Here is a 20,310-nt window from a genome sequence, read left to right as displayed (position 1 = left end):
ATGAACTCAACTTCTCCACATTTTGGAAATTCTAAAGAATGGTGTTGCGGAATTTTTTCCCTGACATAAGGTTATGAAAGATGATGATGACTGCTTTACCAGCTGTGGAGATCAGGAATTAGAACAGCTTTTTAAAGAAAAAAAATTTTTCTTTAAAACAGTGAAATAAAACAACTTTTGTGTAAGCTTAAGTAGACCTATTGATTACACACACAGCTTAGTCTTTTGTTTTAAGAGGAGGAGGTACTTAAGAAAACACTCCCACCCTCCAGCACGTTATGTACACAAAGGCATACAATTAGATGTGCCCAAAAAAGTTTCATAAAATTTTCTGACTGCATTTAGTTTCCCTTTTTGGGCCCACCATGTGTCTATTCCAGACAGGCTTGACAATATGCCAAAGCTTTTTATTTTGTGGGCCGACTTTTAATCTGTTCCAGACCTTTTCACTCAGAGAGCTCAAGTGTAACTGAAGGGGGGCAGGAAACAAAAAAACGTGTGGGTTTCTCTGATCTAGAGTGACAGCAAATAGAGACAAGCTGTTAGCTGCTGGATTTGAAGTTTTCCTTGAAATCAGAAGTTCTGTATAGTGGATTATGTTTTATTTCTGCCAAAGGAATATAAACTGTTCCCTTATTTCTGACCCTTTGGGCCATACAAACACAAACAAATGGTGTAGGATGTTGTTTTTATGGTTGTGGAGTTTGCTTTTCAATATTCTTCAAATCTATTAAAATATTTATCAATTCTTAGCTTAAATTAAGTAGATGTGTGTCTTTTGGCATCTTAGAATGGGAGCTAAGCTCTTTAGAGAAGCTTAAAAATTTTACCTCCTTCAAACATTAGCCCCTTTTATGTTTTTATTATCACATGATTTCAGATTAATTATATTTAGAATGCAGTCATTTGCTTTAAGATTAACCATATTTAGTAAATACACTCATTTGCTGCATAATGTTTCAGTCAGTGGCAGACTGCATGTACAATTATGGTCCTGTATGATTATAATACTGTTTTTACTGTACCTTTTCTATGTTTAGATACACAAATACTTAACATTGTGCTACAGTTGCCTACAGTTTTCGGCACAGTAACAAGCTGTACAGTTTTGTAGTCCAAAAGCAATAGGCTCTGCCTTACAGCCTATTTGTGTAGTAGACTGTACCATCTAGGTTTGTGTAAGTACACTCTAAGATGTTTGCACAATGACAGAATTGTCTAATGATCCATTTCACAAAACTTATCCTGATTACTAAGTGACACATGACTTTATTTATAGTAATTTATCAGTCCTTAACATCTCACATGAAATTAGTAAGTTATCTATGTAATTTTAGGGAATCAAAGAGTAATTTGTTTTGGATTGGGATTTTTATCTGATATTTTTGTTGTTCTTTAACATGTAAAAGCTATTTCTTTAATTTACTTTAATTTTTTAGAGAATTTACTAGTAATTTATAACAAGTCCTGAAGTAGCATCAAATGGTAATAAGGATATACTGATGTTTGTAGAGTTTTAAGAAAAAGAGGACTTTCTGGGTTTTTTTTAAGGGGTCATATTAGGAATTTACCTCTTTGTTCAAGAAAATGGATCCTAGAATATAATGCAAGCCATTAAATTATTTCATATAAGCACATAGATGATTTTTTTTCCTGGAGATTTTGAGCTGGCAAACATGAAGAGTCTCAGGTTTAAACATTACCTTGTATATTGTAGATCTATTATTTTATATAACATAATCACAGACATTTTCCAGTAAAATGCCAAATGAAAACACAATGAAATTATAATTGCAGTTCAGAATGAAAAAAGATCTTTAAAACACAAGCAGTTGATGAACCCATCTTTTAAGTAATGTTATTGTCCCTATTGTTTATATAAAAAAATGTATTAAAGTCTGTGTTTTAGAAAAATAAGTGCTGATGGCACCACTGGGATAAAAATATTTGGTGTAAACAAAATATTGGAGCCAGATAGTTAGAGAAAAAATTATACCTTTGAATTTTAAAGCAAGTAATAAATAGTCTAGAGTGACAGAAGCAGAATATTTAATTCCTAACTATATCTCTGTGCTCAGAAATTCTGTGTGTAGAAATTTCAGAGATATTAAACCTCATATGTTGATTTTGGGTCCTTGGTTTCAAGTTTCCCAAAACTTGGCATCGGTGTATATCCATACACTTTATGTGTGTGTATTATAATGTCTTGAAATAAATAAAAGAATAGGTAAAATACAAATACCTGTATACAGTTTATTAAAATAAGTCTAAAGCCAAAGTTATTTTTCTCATCAAAGTTAAATATTTTGCATTAATAATTATCTATTAAAAATTTTGAGGTAGTCATTAACATTTTTTTTAAGCCAAATATCTGTTAGTTGTTATAAATAATGTTTTCCTTTTGATGAAAGTGCACCTAACAACCAATTAAATAACTAAGAATCCATCCTATTAGTGTTGGGGAAAACCACTGAAGCTTCTAGAAACCAAATTTGTAATTTCATTAATGGAGTCTTGGGTAAAGAGAATATCAGCATCTAATTGTTTAAATTTCATCAAAGCAAGTTTCTTGATAGCCATATGCTAAAAATAAGGTTTTTTGTTTTGTTTTGTTTGAGGTTTTGGGCTTTTTTCTCCTTACCAGCTTTTTAAAGTCTGTCCTGGTGATCCTGGGCCGTATTTGGTTATGGACTACATTAATTACTTAGGGTACAGAGGAATGGATGTATGTTTTAGGTAAAAAGAGCTATTGCTAACCAAAAATTATTAACAGATGTCCAGGTGCTCATACCTGTAATCCCAGCACTTTGGGAAGCCATGGTGAATGGATCACTTGAGGACAGGAGTTTGAGAAAAGCCTGGCCAACACAGGGAAACCCCATCTCTACTAAAAATAGAAAAAAGTAGTTGATAGTGGTGGTGCACAGTTGTAGTCCCAGTTACTCAGCAGGCTGAGGCATGAGAATCACTTGATTCTGGGAGACAGAGGTTGCAGTGAGTAAAGATCACACCACTGTACTCCAGCCTGGGCAACAGAGTGAGACTCTGTCTCAAAAAATTAAAAATAAACGTTAGTAACGTGCTGGACACAGTGGCTCACACTTGTAATGCCGAGACAGGCAGATCACTTGAGGTCAGGAGTTCAAGACCAGCCTGGCCAACATGGTGAAACCCTGTCTCTACTAAAAATGCAAAAATTAGCCAGGTCTGGTGGCACATGCCTCTAATCCCAGCTAATCGGAAGGCTGAGACACTGAGAATCACTTGAACCCAGGAGGTAGAGGCTATAGTGAACTGAGATAGCACACTGTACTCCAGCCTGGGAGACAGAACAAAACTCCATCTCAAAAGCTGAGGCTGATAAATCACAAGGTCAGAGATTGAGAGCATCCTGGCCAGCATGGCAAAACCCTGTCTCTACTAAAATACAAAAATTAGCAGGCATGGTGGAGTGTGCCTGTAGTCCCAGCTCTACTCAGGAGGCTGAGGCAGAAGAATCATTTGAACCCAGGAGGCGGAGGTTGCAGTGAGCCGAGACCACACCACTGCACTCCAGCCTGGGCAACAGAGCGAGACTCCATCTCAAGAAGAAAAAAAAAATCATTAACTGATAAAACTCCCAAAATTTGCCCTCATCATGATTCCTCTCAAAATTTTTCAGTGGGAAGAATGCTACTCTTCTGAGCACTGCAGAGCATTCAGCATCTCTGGCTTACTAAGTGCCATAGGACCACACAGCCATTATGATTCCTCTGACCACCAACAAAATTTTTTTTAAATGCTGAGAGACATAGGGAACGTTGTCTAAATTCTGAGCTCCTCTGAGATCTAGGGAAATTCTGCCCAAGGCTATATAGTTAAGTGACAAAACTGAAATTTGAATTTGTTCTTTTGATATCTAGAGTTTGCAAGAAATTTAGATTGAATGTAGTTAATCTTTCAGAAACACCTACTATACCAATACTGATAATGGAAATTTGAGAGGGAGAAAAATAGTCGTTAATACACTTGTATCCTGTATTGTGACTTGTGTTGAAGAAATGACCTAAAGATAATGAGTTTTTCTTTTTTTCTTTTCTTTCTTTATTCTTTCTTTTGTTTTTTGTTTTTTTTTTTTGTTTGTTTGTTTGTTTTTGAGACTTGTTGTTTTTTGGGTTTTTGAGACAGAGTCTCACTTTGATTACCCAGGTTGGAGTGCAGCTGTGACTCAGTCTCTGTTCAGTGCAGCCTCAATTCCTGAGCTCAAGGAAGCCTCCTGCCTCAGCCTCCTGAGTAGCTGGGACTACAGCATGTACCACCATGCCCTGCTAATTTTTTTGTATTTTTAGTAGAGATGGGGTGTTGCCATGTTGCCCAGGCTAGTCTCAAACCCCTGGGGCTCAAGCAATCTGCCTGCCTCTGCCTCCCAAAGTGCTCAGGTTACAGGCATGAGCCCCAGGGCCTGGCCAGGTTTCTAATTACATAAGAGAATTTAAGATCTCTGATTGGAACAGACTTTAAAGGCATCTAGTTGAATTATTTATCCAATTTATGCCTCATGATTCTCGGCTTTGACCTCTTCCCTTTACTAGCTTACTTCGTTATAGTATAGCCCATTCTACTTAAGGAAAATTCTAATGACCACAAAGTTTATATTTCTTGATTACCCAAAAATTTACTTCCTTTCACATTTGTGAATACAGCTCTAATCCCAGCAGTGTTCTCTTATAACTGTGGTTTCTCCTGTTTTTCATGTGTTCAGAGTTCTGTGTTCTTTTATCGAGACTTCCTCTGGATTTCCTTCATTTTGCTAGTGCTTCTTTAAGTGTTACATTCTGTAGTGTTTCATATGTACATTATTCTATGAGAAAAATAGTTACGGCATTATTGCTCTGACCTGGCATTTACTATGCTCTCCAAAAATCTGTTTTTCTACCAGTAGAGGCTAGCCTCTCTTTTCCAAATGGTAGTTACAATAACGTACTTGATTCAACTGAATTAAATTGGGATGTAGAAAAAGTTACCTACTAAGCTGGAAATCAGGAGACCCAAGTTCTGCTATCACAATGTAACCAACTGGATCAGAAAGATACTTAACTTCTCTTGACTTAATTTTACTCATCTGTAAAATGCGACTGGATTAGACTGGATGCTCTTAAGAATATTTCCACTCTTTAACTGAAAACAGTATGCTTAATAACTGCTTTGGACCCTTGCTTAAGGTTACTTCTCAATAGCCTTACTTGATTTGATTGCATTGACGTTTCAGAGATACTTTTGAACTATTTATTGCACCATTTAAGTTTAACTTTTGGTCCTCTGGTCACAGTGCAGAATTACTTTTGAAGAGGAGACAGGGAAATCTTCTAACCTTTAATCTAAAGATAAGCCTTATCACATGGTGAGTATGTCCAGGCAAACAAATTTGATGGGGGGTGTGGGAAAAGCTGGGCTGAATAGTTAAGCTTTGTCCACACTCATACTCTTGAAGGCGTATGGAAGTTTAAACATACTCATGTTAGCAAAGTTCAGCTTTATTGCCTTAAAGATGATGGATGCCTTGTTGGTACAGTGTTTCCAAAATGTAAAACACAAAGTTGCCGTGATACAAAGTCTAGGGTAAGCAGATAGTTCCAGGCTATGTGCTTAGCAAAACCTGATTTGAGACGTACTGAGATTGTTACTAATTATTGCCCTCACCACATTTTCTTTTTTACTTCAAAAGTAAGCATTTGCTGAAATGAATATTTTAATACATGAGATTATAGAATAGATTTCAAAATTAACTCCACACTTGAGCTTTGCAGTTTTAAAGTTTTATGTTAAATTTAATAGCTGAGGCTGGTGGATCACAAGGTGGATATTCTAAAAAGTAAGCACCTTTAGGTGTATTCCTCTGTCTAGTAGGTCTCAACTCTGTTTTTTAAATTTAGCTGTGTCTTTTTAAGACGTTTCATTTTTTTTCTTTCGAAATAAATACTTTGGTTAGCTAGGGAAAATATCCAGTAAGATAGTGCCAAAATAATGTATCAGTTACAGTAAGCAGTCTCTCCTGTACTAACCAAGGCTGAGTATACATATGTTAAGGAGGATAAACTAATATCTAATTTCCACTTGATCAGTATTTCATTGATGCAATTAGTTAATTATACAGTGAAGAAATATTTTTGTCTTTGTCTACATGTTATTCATAGAGGATTTTTTAAACATGAAAGTTTAAGACCACCAAAGTCACTGAAATGATAATTTAAACTAGTGGCGTATTCGTGTTATTAAACATGAATACAAAAAGACCTTACATAGTTTTTAAAAGAAAACTATTTTTCAAGTTATATTTGTACTAACTCTGTATCAACAGCTAGCATCTCAAATGCTGAAAAAAAGAACATTTGGTGTTGCTTGCTATTTTTCATAGCAACCCAAAGATTCAGATATAAAAAACAAAAGAGATTATAGAATTCTTGGAAAGGTCAAACTTCTATTGAAAGAGGTTAGAGTGATTTAGAAGGAGAGTGGTTGAGATTCTGTTTCGTTTTATACTCATTTTTTTCTGCTACCCTAGTTGCTAAGGTCATTTTATAACTCATTTTGGACTTGCTTCAACTTGGAGATTCTCCTGTGCATTACTAATAGCGTCCTCCTAACTAGGGAGAGAAACTATTTTAGGATTTATTTATTCAACAGAAGTTCAAGTGCCAATTACATGCCAGGCACTATGCTAGCCATAGGTGGGGAGGAACAAGCTACTAAACAAGTAAATAAATCATTACAGATGTGTTAAGTACGGTAAAGGGTACTAAACAACATGGGCTGAAAGGAACAAGGGTGGTGGGAACCTGCTTGCACCTGGGTGGTCAAGGGAAGTTTTTCGAAAAGGCACTGTGAACGATAGGAAGCTGCCAGTCAAATTTCAGACTATTTAAAAGGACCGGTTTTTGTGCTTTTCAGTAAAAAATCTGAGGTATGCATCACTTCTAAATTATAAATTCCCCTCTGTGAAAGAGATTTACTAGTAATTAATGAAATAAGAAATAAAGTGTTATAATTGACCTGTTTACTCATTAATCAAAAATGAATTCATAGTGAAAAGTGTATTTTAAAAGATAATGCCTCTTCTCTCTATTTTTTTTTTTTTTTTTTTTTAATTTTTAGAGGTGGAGTGTCACTGTGTTCTCAGGCCGGTCTTGAACACCTGGCCTGAAGCAGCCCTCTTGTCTCTGCCTCCGAAGTAGCTGGTGTTACAGGTGCAAGTCACCACGTCTGGCTGCTTCTCTATAGTCTCATTATCTGAACTTTCTTTTTCTAACTAGACCTTAAACTTTATTTCCATAGTTGGGGGTAAAAGTATAGTTGTGCTCTGGGGACAGAGAGAGCTAAAAGTCAGTTAGAACACATTCTTCCTTTTCTGCCTAACCTCATTTAGCAACCTCCTGTGTCCTGTCCTAAACTGCTTAATGAGGTGATGAGGAGAAAATGTTCTGCTGGATTTCTTTTTTCTTCTCTTTTAGCTCCATCATGATTGTATTGTTTGAAAAATACCATTATAATGAATTTTTATGCCAGTCTTTTGATAGATAGTTGAAGGAGGGGGAAGTCAAATTGACTTAAATATTGATATTTGTTTACCAATATTTTTGAACAGCTAAAGATGTGAAAACTTTAATCTACTTTGGGGAAGCTGGGAGTTGGTGCTGGAGAAATATATTTGGCTGTGTCCCCACCCAAATCTCATCTTGAATTGGTAGTTCTCATAATCTTCACATGTTAGGGGAGGGACCAGGTGGAGATGATTGAACCATGGGGCGGTTTCCCCCATCCTGTTCTCATGATAGTGAGTTAGTTCTCACGAGATCTGATGGTTTTATAAGGGGCTTCCCCCTTTGCTGAGCACTGATTCTTCTCCTGCCACCATGTGAAGGAGGACATGTTTGCTTCCCCTTTTGCAATGATCCTGTTTTCTGAGACCTTGCCAGCCATGCTGAACTGTGAATCTATTAAACCTATTTTTTTTTTATGAATTACCCTGTCTTGGGTATGTCTTTATTAACAGCTCAAGAACAACTAATACAATAAATTGGTACCAGAAGTGAGGATACAAGTACAGAGTGTGGGATGGAAAGGTTACTTAGCCTGTGACAAGACCTCTAGAGAAGGATGTTAGAACAGCTGAACTGTCCCCACATACTGATCATTACGGAAATGCAAACCAAAACCAAAATGAGATAACACTTCACTCCCATTAAGATGGCTAAAAGTTTTTGAAAAGATAACAAATATTGGCCAGAATGTGGAGAAATTGGAATCCTCATACATTGCTGTTAGGATTGAAAAATGATACCACCACTTTGGAAAATAGAATAGCAGTTTCTCAAAACATTAACCATAACATTCCCATGTGACGAAGCAATTTCATTCCTTGGTGTAGAGGCTGAATAATTGGGAACATATGTCTACACAAAAACCTGTACCCAGGTTCACAGCAGTATTATTTTATAATAAATAGCCAAAAAATGAAAATCACCCAAATATCCGTTAGTTGATGACTGGACTAACAAAATGTGGTATAATTGTATAATGGAATAGTATTTGGCAGTTAAAAGGAATGCAGTGCTTGATACATATTACAACATGGATAAATCTTGAAAACATTATAAATGAGAATCGCTGGGCACAAAAGGCCATATATTGCATTTTTATGAAATGTCCAGAATAGGCAAAGTCATAGACACAGAAGTAGATTAGTGGTTATCAGGGACTGGAAGGAGGGGCAATAGGTAGTAAACTGCTAATTAATACAGAGGTTTTTTGTTTTTGTGTCTTTTTTTTTTTTTCCTTGAGGTGATTAAAATGTTCTGAAATTAGATAGTGGCAATGGATGTACAATTCTATGAATATATAGGAACTGCTAGATTGTACATATTACAAGGGTGAATTATTTCAGTAAGTAGAAAAAATTATCTCTAGGCATGATGTTGTCATTTAGGTCTATAGCTTAACTGGGAAATATCTTTTGTAATTGAGCATAAAAAGATGTATTCAGTCATTAGGTTACTACTCTCGTCTTTTCCTTTTTTTGTAAGAGACAGATTTTCAGAGTGAATCAAATAATAAGCAATTTTTACTGAAAAACTACATTTTATGTTTAAGTAGATAAATTATTATGCCACCTTTATAGCATCTCTCTGTAGATGATTCAGTCCCCTTAAGTCATGCAGTAAACACTTAGAGCCAGCAGTGGGTGTTTTTGTTTTGTTTTTACTGTTTTTAAGACTCACAGATGGCCAATTAGTTTGTGTTTTTAGAACATTAATTTCTTTTAACACGTCTACTCCTTTATATTTTTGAGTATACTTGTAGGTGTGGGGAAAATGCAAATTTTGTTTCTAAATGTTTTGAACAAATTAATATAGCTATGCTAATACAAAACTATGTAGTTTCTGAGATTTGAAAAAAATACTCGACAAAAGCTTTTGTTGTGGGAGCTTTGATATTGATTAATGTTTTAATAGCTTAAGAATTGTTTCTTATTTTAAATATATACTCAAAATTACTAGAATTAAATTTATTATTTCAAAGTTTGACTGAGTAACAGATCTGTAATACATTGTCATAATCCAAGTTTTGAGGTTACAAATCATGTAAATCTAAAAATTGTCTGAAGTTTGGAAATTCACATGTTTAGAATGAAACTTGGGAAAAAACCTATGATGATGACCCCTTTCTTTTAATTTTGGGAAAGTAGTCCCTTATTTTTCAGTAATTGCTCAGTCATTGGTTTTCTACCGTAAAGCTGTCAAGGCTGATTTGTTAAGTAAAACTTAAAATAGTTACTGTTTCGTAGTGCAAAAAGCAGACTCTAAATTTTAAAGTATAGCATAGTATGATTTTTAAAATTCTGACATTTTCTGGGGTTTTGTTTTAGAAATTGTATTAAAATTGGAAACATTGGGATTTCAGTAGTTGATAGCCAGAGGAAGAAGTTGGAAATGCTATTCTTTTCTTTTCTTGCTGCCCTGCCCCCTTTCCCCAGGAAACAAAGCCTGTTTTGTTTCTTGCCTGCTTGTGAGGTCTCTGCTGCACCCCATGTGGGTGCACCGCTCTGTGCTTTGTTGAAAGGCTTAAGATACTCAGAAGGTAAAGAACAGGATGCTTCTGGAGAGGAATAAATCCCAGCTTCAGTAGATAAACAAGATTGTTTGAATTGGTCATTTAAGTGAGCTCTTTATATGGAAACCTTGTAGTGCTGCTTGTATCCATAGGTAACAGCATTTAGGTAAACACAACCAGAGGTGCTCACAATAGTCACCAGAGTATTTCTCTTACATAATTTTGTGCAAGTTTCTATTTAATCCTGTGGACTGGTTCTTCCTCCATCTTTGGATATCCTAACTAATTTTTCCTGTACAATGGTTCTGAATAGTCAGATAAGCTTAGATTTGAAAGGAAAAAAAACCCTACCAGCCAATTCAGTTTGCCATCAGCATTGGCTGTTGTCATTAATGATTACTGCTTGTGGTATCTAACTCTTGAAAAGTGGTGAGAAGCAAAGGATATTTGCCACTTTATTTTTGTGCAACGTTATTGCTATTTGATTTTTTTTTTTACCAAGAATATATGTTATTTCATAAATAATGTTATGTTACATAATGAAAACAGCGTGGAAAGCTCAAAAGCTTATCCAAATGTTTCTTAATAGATGAAGTATTTAACAATGTGTAGCTCTGGAATCTTTTTGAAATCAATCATATTTTATAATTCCAGTTCTCCTCAACTTATTAATGGGCTATTTTTTAGCAGATATTTTTGTTTGTTTGTTTTATTGCTTGGAACCAAAACCATTTTTCCCCGTTAGTTGTTTGCTTTGGGCATCAATTTCTGACATGTTCATTGTATGTGGTGGATCTCAGATCAGTTCCCCAATTCATATTTAATTCATGCTATCAAACATGGCACAGCACACTGTATAAAAATGTCTCTGTGGAAATATGTTGAATGTTATATTGAAATACCAAGAAGAATGTTTCACCGAAAGAGAAGGATCCCCTTATTCCTTCAGCTCAATCTCCACTACCCCTCTTTTTCCATTTAGACCTTGTAGGAAAGATAAACATGCATATCTTTGTGAATCATAAGAATATTTGGAAACAGTAAATGGTATGATAAAATAGGAGGAGGGGGAGACAGCATATATGTGCATGACTGTGTCTATGTGGTATGTCTGTGGAGGCAGGGGAAAGAGGTATAGAAATCATCAAGGTATGGAATTAGTCTGTAGGAGCTGGAGTCTTTAGGTTTATAAAGAACTGTTCTGGAGAAGAGAGGAGACTAAGGTTTATGGAGCACCCGCTGTTCCTGGTGTGTGATAGAATAATCAAGTCCTGATAATAATTCAAAGGGAGATGCCAGTATCCTTGTTATGGATGAGAAAATTGAGGATTAAATGAATTAGTGAGTTGCTATGCCCAACTCTATTCCAAGTTCATTTGACTCTAAAGGCTATGTTTTTAATATTATACTATGATACCTGTCATGCTAATGACATATGAGCAGTTTTATTAAATAAGATTGGTGGTGCCTGGCAAATCTTAGGTCTGAAAAATTGTTGGCTTTTCCCCTATTCATTGTCCTATAAAATACTAAACTGTAACCTATAAGAATGAAACTTTTACCCATTTACTTTTTATAAAGCCGTTTCCTAAGTGTTCATGAGTTAATAAGTACATATTTTTTTCTCATATGAACTTAATAAGGCTTTGAACAAGATGGAGCAGTAGTTCATGTTTTTGACATTTCTCTCTTCTTCAGACAAAATAATAAAACAAGCAAAAAGACACAACTAGGGTATGAATATTTTAGAAAAATTTCTGTAGGTCAGAAAGTAAAACCACATGAAGTATTGAGGGTAGTGCTAAAGGCCTGCCTGGTTTAGGGGCCATTTGGATCCTGAGAAGAACTGTTAATTAAAAAAAAAAAAGTGTTAATAAGGAAGAGGACACATAAAATAGGCTCAATGGGAAAAGCCAGGCGGGCAGCTGACCTGGCCCTGGCCCTGGCCCTAGGACAAACAGCTTACAAGGATTGACCACATAACAAGTCAAAAAGTCACAAATTTTCTAGAATCAATATTATATAGACTATTTTTTAAACTACCATGCAATTAAGCTTAAACCCATAATAAAAAAGTTAGTTTAAAAAACATAGCTTGCCCTACCAGCTATTAAAACATATCACTAAGGTTGTACTGTTGTACATATTGTACATACTAAATAATGTGTGTTTATATGCATATATGATTTACATGTTTATATAGTATAAACATAAAGGCAGCACTGTGGTATTAGTATAAGAATAGTTAGATTAATAAAATAGAAAATCTGGAAATGTCCAAATTTAGGCTGTGATAAAGATGACAAGAGGAAAGATACACTACAACACACGTGGTGTTGGGACTAATGGCCATATGGAAGAAGATAAAATTAGACCCATTCATGTCATACACCAGAATACATCGTAGTGGATCAGACTGAGTTGCCAAGTAAATGAGAACTGTAGTTTTTTAATTAAAATGGGTGAATTTCTCTGTAATCTGAAAGTGAGGAAAATATAATTTAAATTTAAATTTTTACAAAGATTGGTAAATTTGCCTAAAAATACGCCCCAACACTTACCTTTTTCTTTGGAGACAAGAGTCTTCCACTTATCGCCCAGGCTAAAGTGCAGTGGCGCAATCTCAGTTTACTGCAACCTCCACCTCCCGGCTTCAAGTGATTATCCTGCCTCAGCCTCCCAAGTAGCTGGGATTACAGGTGCCTGCCACCAAACCCAGCTAATTTTTATATTTTTAGTAGAGATAGTGTTTTACCATGTTGGCTGGTCTTGAACTCCTGACCTCAGGCGATCCACCTGCCTTGGCCTCCCAGAGTGCTGGGATTACAGGCATGAGCCACTGCGCCCGGCTAAGAATAAGCTCTTAAGAAAACAAGCAAAATAAAAAGATGACAAACTGAGGAAAATTATTTTTAACTTCTATCACAGACACAGATTTCTTATCCTTAGTGCATAGATTGTCTAAGACGTAGCAAAAAATAAATCATACTGAGATATTATTTCTCATCTTTTAGATTGGCAGAACTCAAAATTGGCAAGGCTTTGGGGGCAAAAAAAGCACTCTTACATTACTAGTGAGGCTACATCACAATACAACTCCTGGGTTGAGGCAGTGGTGCAAATTTGGTGATATCTAGCAAAATCATTTATGCTTTTAATGTTCAACTAAGCAATCTCTCATGCAGAATTATACCCAAAGATACAGTAGCAGAGGTCGGGCGCGGTGGCTCACACCTGTAATCTCAGCACTTTGGGAGGCTGAAGTGGGTGGATCACCTGAGGTCAGGAGTTGGAGACCAGCCTGGCCAACATGATAAACCCTTTCTCTTCTAAAAAATACAAAAATTAGCTGGTGTAGTGGTGTGCGCCTGTAGTCCCAGCTACTAAGGTGGCTAAGGCAGGAGAATCACTTGAACCTGGGAGGTGGAGGTTGCAGTGAGCCAGAGATTGCGCCACTGCACTCTACCCTGGTGACAGAGTGAGACTCCATCTCAAAAAAAAAAAAAAAGCGCTATAGTAGCAGAAATACAAAATTATGTATGAGCATGTTCTACGCCGTACTTTTTACTACTAATAATGAAACACGAATAGGAAATTGGTTGAGTAGAATATTAACTAGCGATGTCAACATGAAAATGAGGGAAAAATCTCTAATTACTGCTTTCAAGTTATTTCAGGTTATATTGTTGCATAGAAAAAAGCAAAGTGGAAGGAATTATCCGTGGTATGCTAGCATATATCAAAGAAGAAGGGATGTGTATATGTTTGCTTGCATTTTTAAGAATAGACTAAAGGAAACACTGATACAGTCAACTGTTACCTATTGGAGGTAGGAGGAAGCGGATGGGAAATAAAGCAAGTCTCTGAAATTCAAAAGCAGAATGTCACAAGTGCACCTGTGTATTGAGATGGTTGGCTGATGATAGAAAAATAATTTCAGGTGACTTTAAAGCACGGTGATTTTACTTTATGTACTTAATGGAATATCTTAAGATAAAATTGCAAAGAAGTCTGAAACTTGAATCATTTTGGTGATCATTATATGTTATTTTAGATGATTGCATATGTATGGAGGACAGTATGTATTAATGTTGTTAGAACCCAGTTATAAAATCAAAGTAAAAACCTTGAATCCTAAATCTGAATTAAAAATACACATTTTCTGAAGGAGAGTACCACCTAGAAACAGTTACAATAAAAACAACAAAATAATAATGGGTACCCCTAGTACCCAGAATAATGTCTCTAAATACCATTTCCCACTCAAATCAGGGCTTCTTCAACAAAGGCTGACTAAAATTTGGGGCAGGGAGTATATTAGATGACTTTGGAACATCATTTTATAAAAGCAAACAAAGAAGCAGGCCAAGCCTGTTGTAGGCATAGCATAAGGACCCAACTTGAAGGGCTTACCCTGGCACAATGTGGCACACTTGGAGCATTGATCAGAATAACTGTGTGGAGTTGAAACACATCATAAACGTATTTAAAAATCTGTGATTTCATAATGATTTTTTCCTTTTACACCAGGTAGCAGAATATCAAAGTGATTTTTTAAAAAACCCTTATTGGCTACCTTTGGGAGGATTCTGTGGTACCAACTCATCATCCTGAAAATATACATAAAAAGGGAATGAATCAGACATTTATTCTGTGCCTTACCTGTACAAATTATGTTTCAGGTCAATCAAATGCTTAATATGGGAAAAATCTTATTTTTAAAACTTCAAATAATAGGAAGGAATGATATCATTATTTTGTAACCTCTAATGAAATAATGGGTTTAGGTGGAAAAAAAAAAATCAATGGTTACTAAAAACCCCTGGTGAAAGTAACTTTTAAAATGGATGCAATAGGTTTGCCACATCTGCGCCACTGATTCATCTTTATTAAGACAGTTATCTTGTGCCTTCTCTCTTCATGCAGTGCCACCAGTAAAGTATTCTTGCCAAAAATTGTGATCAGGCCTCTATATCAAACTTGTTTACAGCAAATCAAGAAATGGAAAAGCATGCTACATAGTACTATGGGGTGTGGAAAATTTCATGGGGCAAATGACACAGTTTCTTTGACCAATAAATGCCAAAGAAAAAACAAAGGAGGAACCTATGTATTAAAACAGTGGTCCTCAGAGCGCTGGCATGAATCAAAAAGTCACTGGGAGGGCTTGTCAAAACACAAGATTACTGGCTTTATCCTGTAGTTTCTCATTCCTTTGCCCTGGGTTAGGGCCCATGAATTTACATTTCTAAGAAGTTGCTAGGTACTCCTGATGATCCAGAAACCACAGAACCATGTTATTAAAGAAGTCTTGGATTATGAATGAAATATAATGTATGGACCTTGTTTGGATTCTGTTTTGAACAAGCCAATTGTAAAAATAATAATTCTCTTGATAGGAAAATATAGACATGCGATGGACTTTTGATAATATTAAGGAATTGGTAAATTTTGATAGTGTAATCATGGTATTGTAATTATATTTTTCTTTTTTTAAAGGAGGCCCCACCTTTTTAGAAATACATACTGAAATTATGGGTAAATGCTATATTGTTTGCTTGAAAATAATTGGAGCTGAAAAGTAGTTGAGGATAGAGGTAAAGAATGATTGGCCATGTATTGATGATGGGGAAGAAAGTGATGAGTACACAAGGATTCATTATATGTATTAATTTTTCTGCTTTTCTGTGTTTACAGAAATTATCTTTAAAATTTAAAATACATATTTGGAAACATAAAAATATATTCCTAAATAGCACATGAGTTTAAGTCATCATAGAAATTATACATTTTTGGAATAAAAGAGTCATGAACTATACTATTTCAAAACGTGTGGCATGCAGGTGAAGCAGGACTTAAAGGTAAATTTATTGACTTAAGTCTTCCAAGAAATATTTAAATGAAGTAAGTTCAACTCAAAAGTTAGAGGATGAAATACAGAAAAGCTGGAGGGAAAAAGTAAGAGCAGAAAAAATAGAAATAAGTTAATGCAGTCATCTTATATTCACAGGTAGCTGAGAAGATTGGATTGAACTAAGGCATTGTTAGAGAGATTGGTGTATAATTTTCCTCTCTCTAATATCCTTGGTTCTGTTTCAGTGCTGTGCTAGCCTGATAGAAGAATTGGGCAGTCTTGAGCCAGGTGTGGTGCTTGCCTGCAGTTTCAGCTACTTGAGAGACTGAGACAGTAGGATCATGTGAAGCTTGGAGTTTGAGACCAGTCTGGGCAACATAGTAAGACAGGGATTTAAAAAAAAAAAAAAAAAGAAGTAATCTAAAGGGAAATTAATAGTAGGACTTCTCTATTGTCTTTTATCTTAAATAGTTAATTTTCTGCCTCAGTGAGGAACTACTCAACGTATGTAGAAATGGTTTGTTATTTTTTCAGCATACACTTAGTGCCAGATGCTGTGTTAGGCATTGAGAACATGTAGATGACTAGGATACATCCCCTACTCCTGTGGCAGTCAGTCTGAGGGAGCATATACTTTTGTAAACAAAAAATTAGAGCTGTCTCTGTTGCCATGACCCGCAATAACCAGCGTGAGCTCGCCCACCAGAAGAATAGGAAAAAGCAGAGCAACTAGGTTAAGGGACGGCACCGAGATGACGGGCTTTTTGTTGCCACCGGCAAGCAGAGTGCCCCATCATCTCTACCGCCAGGGTCGGAGATCGTGCAGCAGAAGCGAAGAAGGCAAACAAGAAGGAGAAACCCAACTAGCTTTGTGGCTGCATGTGCAGCCCTCTTGCACTTCGCCTGTGTGCCTAGAACCAGTCCCACCACGCTCGCGTTTACTACTGTAGTGCTCACAGGTCCTAGCGCCGATGGCATTCCCTTTGCCCTGAGTCTGCAGCGGGTCTCTTTTGTGCCTCCTTCCCCTCAGGTAGCCTCTCTTCCCCTGGGCCGCTCCTGGGGGTGAGGGGGTTACCCCTTCCCAGTGTTTTTTTATTTCTGTGGGGCTCACCCCAGAGTATTTAAAGTAGTTTTGTTAAAAAAAAAAAAAAAAGTTAGAATCAGGCAAGAAATGTTAGTAGACAATATGGAAGAGTTCCTAGGCAATTCCTTGAGAGAAGAAAACGTTTAATGTATAGGATGGACTCGGCCTCGTGATGTTTTTGCTCAAGTGGTCTCCAAGAAGAAATGGTATTTACCAAGCAGCCAGTCTGTTGTAACGGGACACATTAAAAGTCAAGAGGAGTTTGCTGTGTGACTGGGAGACCATTAAGTTATAAGAGCTGTCAGTGTATGTTATTTAGGATTTTTGTAGCAAGGTTTATTTGAGAGATTGGCCTGTAATTTTCCTTTCTTTTAATATCCTTGTATGGTATCAAGGTTATGCTGGCCTTATAAGTGTTGGAAAATATTCCTTCCTTGTTATGCTCTGGAAGAGGTTGTGTAAGATTGGTATTCTTTCTTCCTTGAATGACTGCAAAGCCATTGGGATGTGGGGTTTTCTTTAGTCAGTGTGTACTAAACATTTAGTAGAAACAGTGACCCAAAATTTCAACTTAAGTTGAATATGTGTCTGAAAAGTTTTATTCTTCTTACTAACATTTTCACATAAAACTTCACTCTGCTCACTGAGGTTGATCCACAGTTTGATCAATGTTTTATCAGTGACAGAAATACAGTAGTATAAAAACTTGAGTCCATTTCTAACCACTAAATCATATATTACAGCTTCAAAAAACAATTTTTTTTCTTTTGAGTACCTAGGCTGTATGCTGGGGGTACTGTGGTGTCAAATGAGACAAATCTGTGTCATCCAAATACTTGTGGACTCAATTTGATACAAACAAGCATCAGATCATTTTAATCTACTGGGTTTATTGGGATGTGTGTGTGAATATATTATTAAGGCCTGATTATTTTGATGGGCTTTCCTGTTCAGAATGCTTTGTCTTAGTTGCTTTTGTGAATGAATTTTTAATTAAATTTATATATTTCATAAGAAGTAATATATTTGCATCATTCACACTTCAGAAGTTATAAATAAGGATCTCCAACTTTGTCCTTTAGTCACCTAGTTTCCCATCTGTGGAGCTAAAATATGTTAGTTGCTTCTTAGCTATTCATTAGTTTTTATATCCTCTGAATATGCAATATATATTCATCACCTTTGTCCCCCCCCTTTTTTTTAACCTTTGTCTTCTGCACTTTGCTTTTAATTTAATAAGTCCTTAGAAACCGTTCTTTATCCTTGCATGTTAAAACTATCTTGTTTTCTCTTATGACTTCCTTGTATCTTGTGAGAACAGTAATTTTAAGTTAATTGTGGTATTGATGGATTTTTAGGTTATTTCCAGTCTTCCTGCCCAAAACAGCTACATTGAATATCCCAAATTGCTTTTGAATAATTAAATCATCATTTTGTCTTCCTTTGCTAGCTTTTTGGGACAGATTTTTTTTTTCTTTTCAGCCATGAACCAGAGAATCAGTCAGAGTGCTCCAGTGAAACAGCCACCACCTCTGGCTCCCCAGAGCCCACAGGGAGGTGTCATGGGTGGCAGCAGCTCCAACCAACAGCAACAGATGCGACTGCAGCAACTGCAGATGGAGAAGGAGAGGCTGCGGCTGAAACAGCAAGAACTGCTTCGGCAGGTGAGGCCACAGGTTAGAAACCAGCCTTCCACTTTTTGGGGTTTGTTTTCTTACTTAAAGTTTTGCAGATTTCATTTTAACATTTATTACAGAGGAATACTGTCTTCATAAAAATGAGCGACATAGAAGCATACTATCCAGCTCTGTCCTTGTCTTAGTTTCCTGACTGTGATTGGCCTTGATCAAATTACAAGGGATGTAACTTGGAAACGTGTATCGTGAAGCTGTTTTGGCTATGGTCATTGCAATTGAGCAGAAATTGAAGGAAGCAACAATGCTCTCTTTAATGTACATGGAATTGTGGATTTATGTTTTTCTGAGGATTTTAGAAAGGGGGAAATTCTACAACATCACTTGGGAGAAAATATCTTTTGTTATTATTTATGTGGTGGGATACACCAGTATGACATTTCTTGAATGACAAGTATACTTCAGTATTACCGAATCTAAGAATTTTCATTTAAAACATAATGAGAGTTACCTTTGTCCAGGTGCGATGGCTTATGACTGTAATCTGAGCACTTTGAGAGTCCAGAGTGGGCAGATCACTTGAGGCCAGAGTTCCAAGACCAGCCTGGCCAACATAGCAAAACCCCGTCTCTACTAAAAATATAAAAATTAGCTGAGCATGGTGGTGCACACCTGTAATCCCAGCTATTCGGGAGGCTGAAGCACAAGAATTGCTGGAGCCTCAGAGGCAGAGGTTCATTGAGCCAAGATTGTGCCACTGCACTTGAGCCTGGGTGACAGAGTGAGACTCTTTCTCCAAAAAAAAAAGTTATCTTCAAGTTTAGTAGATGCCACTGTGCTTTAAAATTACCTGCCTATGGATTTTTTTTATATTGGGAAAAGTAGGATATAACAGCAGAGAGCTTGAAGCCCCTTTAATCACCATTTCCGTCAGCTTTCTTCCACAAGGTACTGTTGGTCTTTATGTTCCATAATACATAATTCATCTCAGCATTAATTTTTACTTTATCTTATTTCAGAGTGGTTAAATCTAAGTTCAGATATTCAGGATATGATCGTTTGTTAAGTAGTGTAGTTATTTTTAAATTTCTATATAAAAAATTTTTGAATAGATACCAGAAACATGGTATAATAGTGATAAAGTGTATAAAAGGTAAAGGTACACTCAAAATCTTTTTTCTGTTACCCTGGTTCTTTCCTCTGGGGCCTAAATAACTATGAGTTTTTTAGGTTTTTTGTTTTTTGTTCATTTTTCCAGAGATACTCTGTTTAGCTATGTAAAATATATGTATCTATGCTATGTTTTCCCCACCTAAATCACAGCATGCTAAGTGTAGACATTTAAAAATCATCATACTCGGCCAGGCATGGTGGCCCATGCCTGTAAACCCCAACACTTAGGGAGGCCGAGGCAGGAGGTTTGCTTGAACCCAGGAGTTGAAACCAGCCTGGGCAACATGGCAAGACCCTGTCTCTTAAAAAAATATATATATATGTGCGTTCTATATTTCTGTTATCAGAAAGTGGGCATTTAAAGGTCTGTTTTTTTAAAGGGCTATGTTTTAAAGGTATCTCTTGAATGTCAGTGAAAATATATGAACTCAGTAACACCTGAACTCTGATTTGGGGTTTGAGGAGCTGGTACTTCAGGA

At 36.2% G+C, this 20,310-nt stretch overlaps 1 protein-coding gene across 12 annotated transcripts in view; it reads left to right on the top strand.

Moving 5' to 3' along the window:
- The window catches only part of YAP1 (Yes1 associated transcriptional regulator), a 120,839-nt gene that overhangs the window by 74,726 nt on the left and 25,803 nt on the right, over window positions 1-20,310 (top strand). For 6 of the 12 annotated variants that reach the window (XM_009007186.5, XM_003734140.6, XM_002754640.7 and 3 more), the window contains one exon: window positions 18,507-18,688. In XM_009007186.5, coding sequence (XP_009005434.3) covers window positions 18,507-18,688 — 182 coding nt within the window. Of the gene's footprint in view, window positions 1-18,506; window positions 18,701-20,310 lie in introns of all 12 variants that reach the window. The other 6 variants (XM_009007185.5, XM_009007184.5, XM_009007182.5 and 3 more) reach the window with 1 other exon arrangement.

This window comes from Callithrix jacchus, chromosome 10 (assembly GCF_049354715.1).
Source record: "Callithrix jacchus isolate 240 chromosome 10, calJac240_pri, whole genome shotgun sequence".
NCBI lineage: Eukaryota > Metazoa > Chordata > Mammalia > Primates > Cebidae > Callithrix > Callithrix jacchus.
This window is presented reverse-complemented; position numbering and strand designations above follow the sequence as displayed.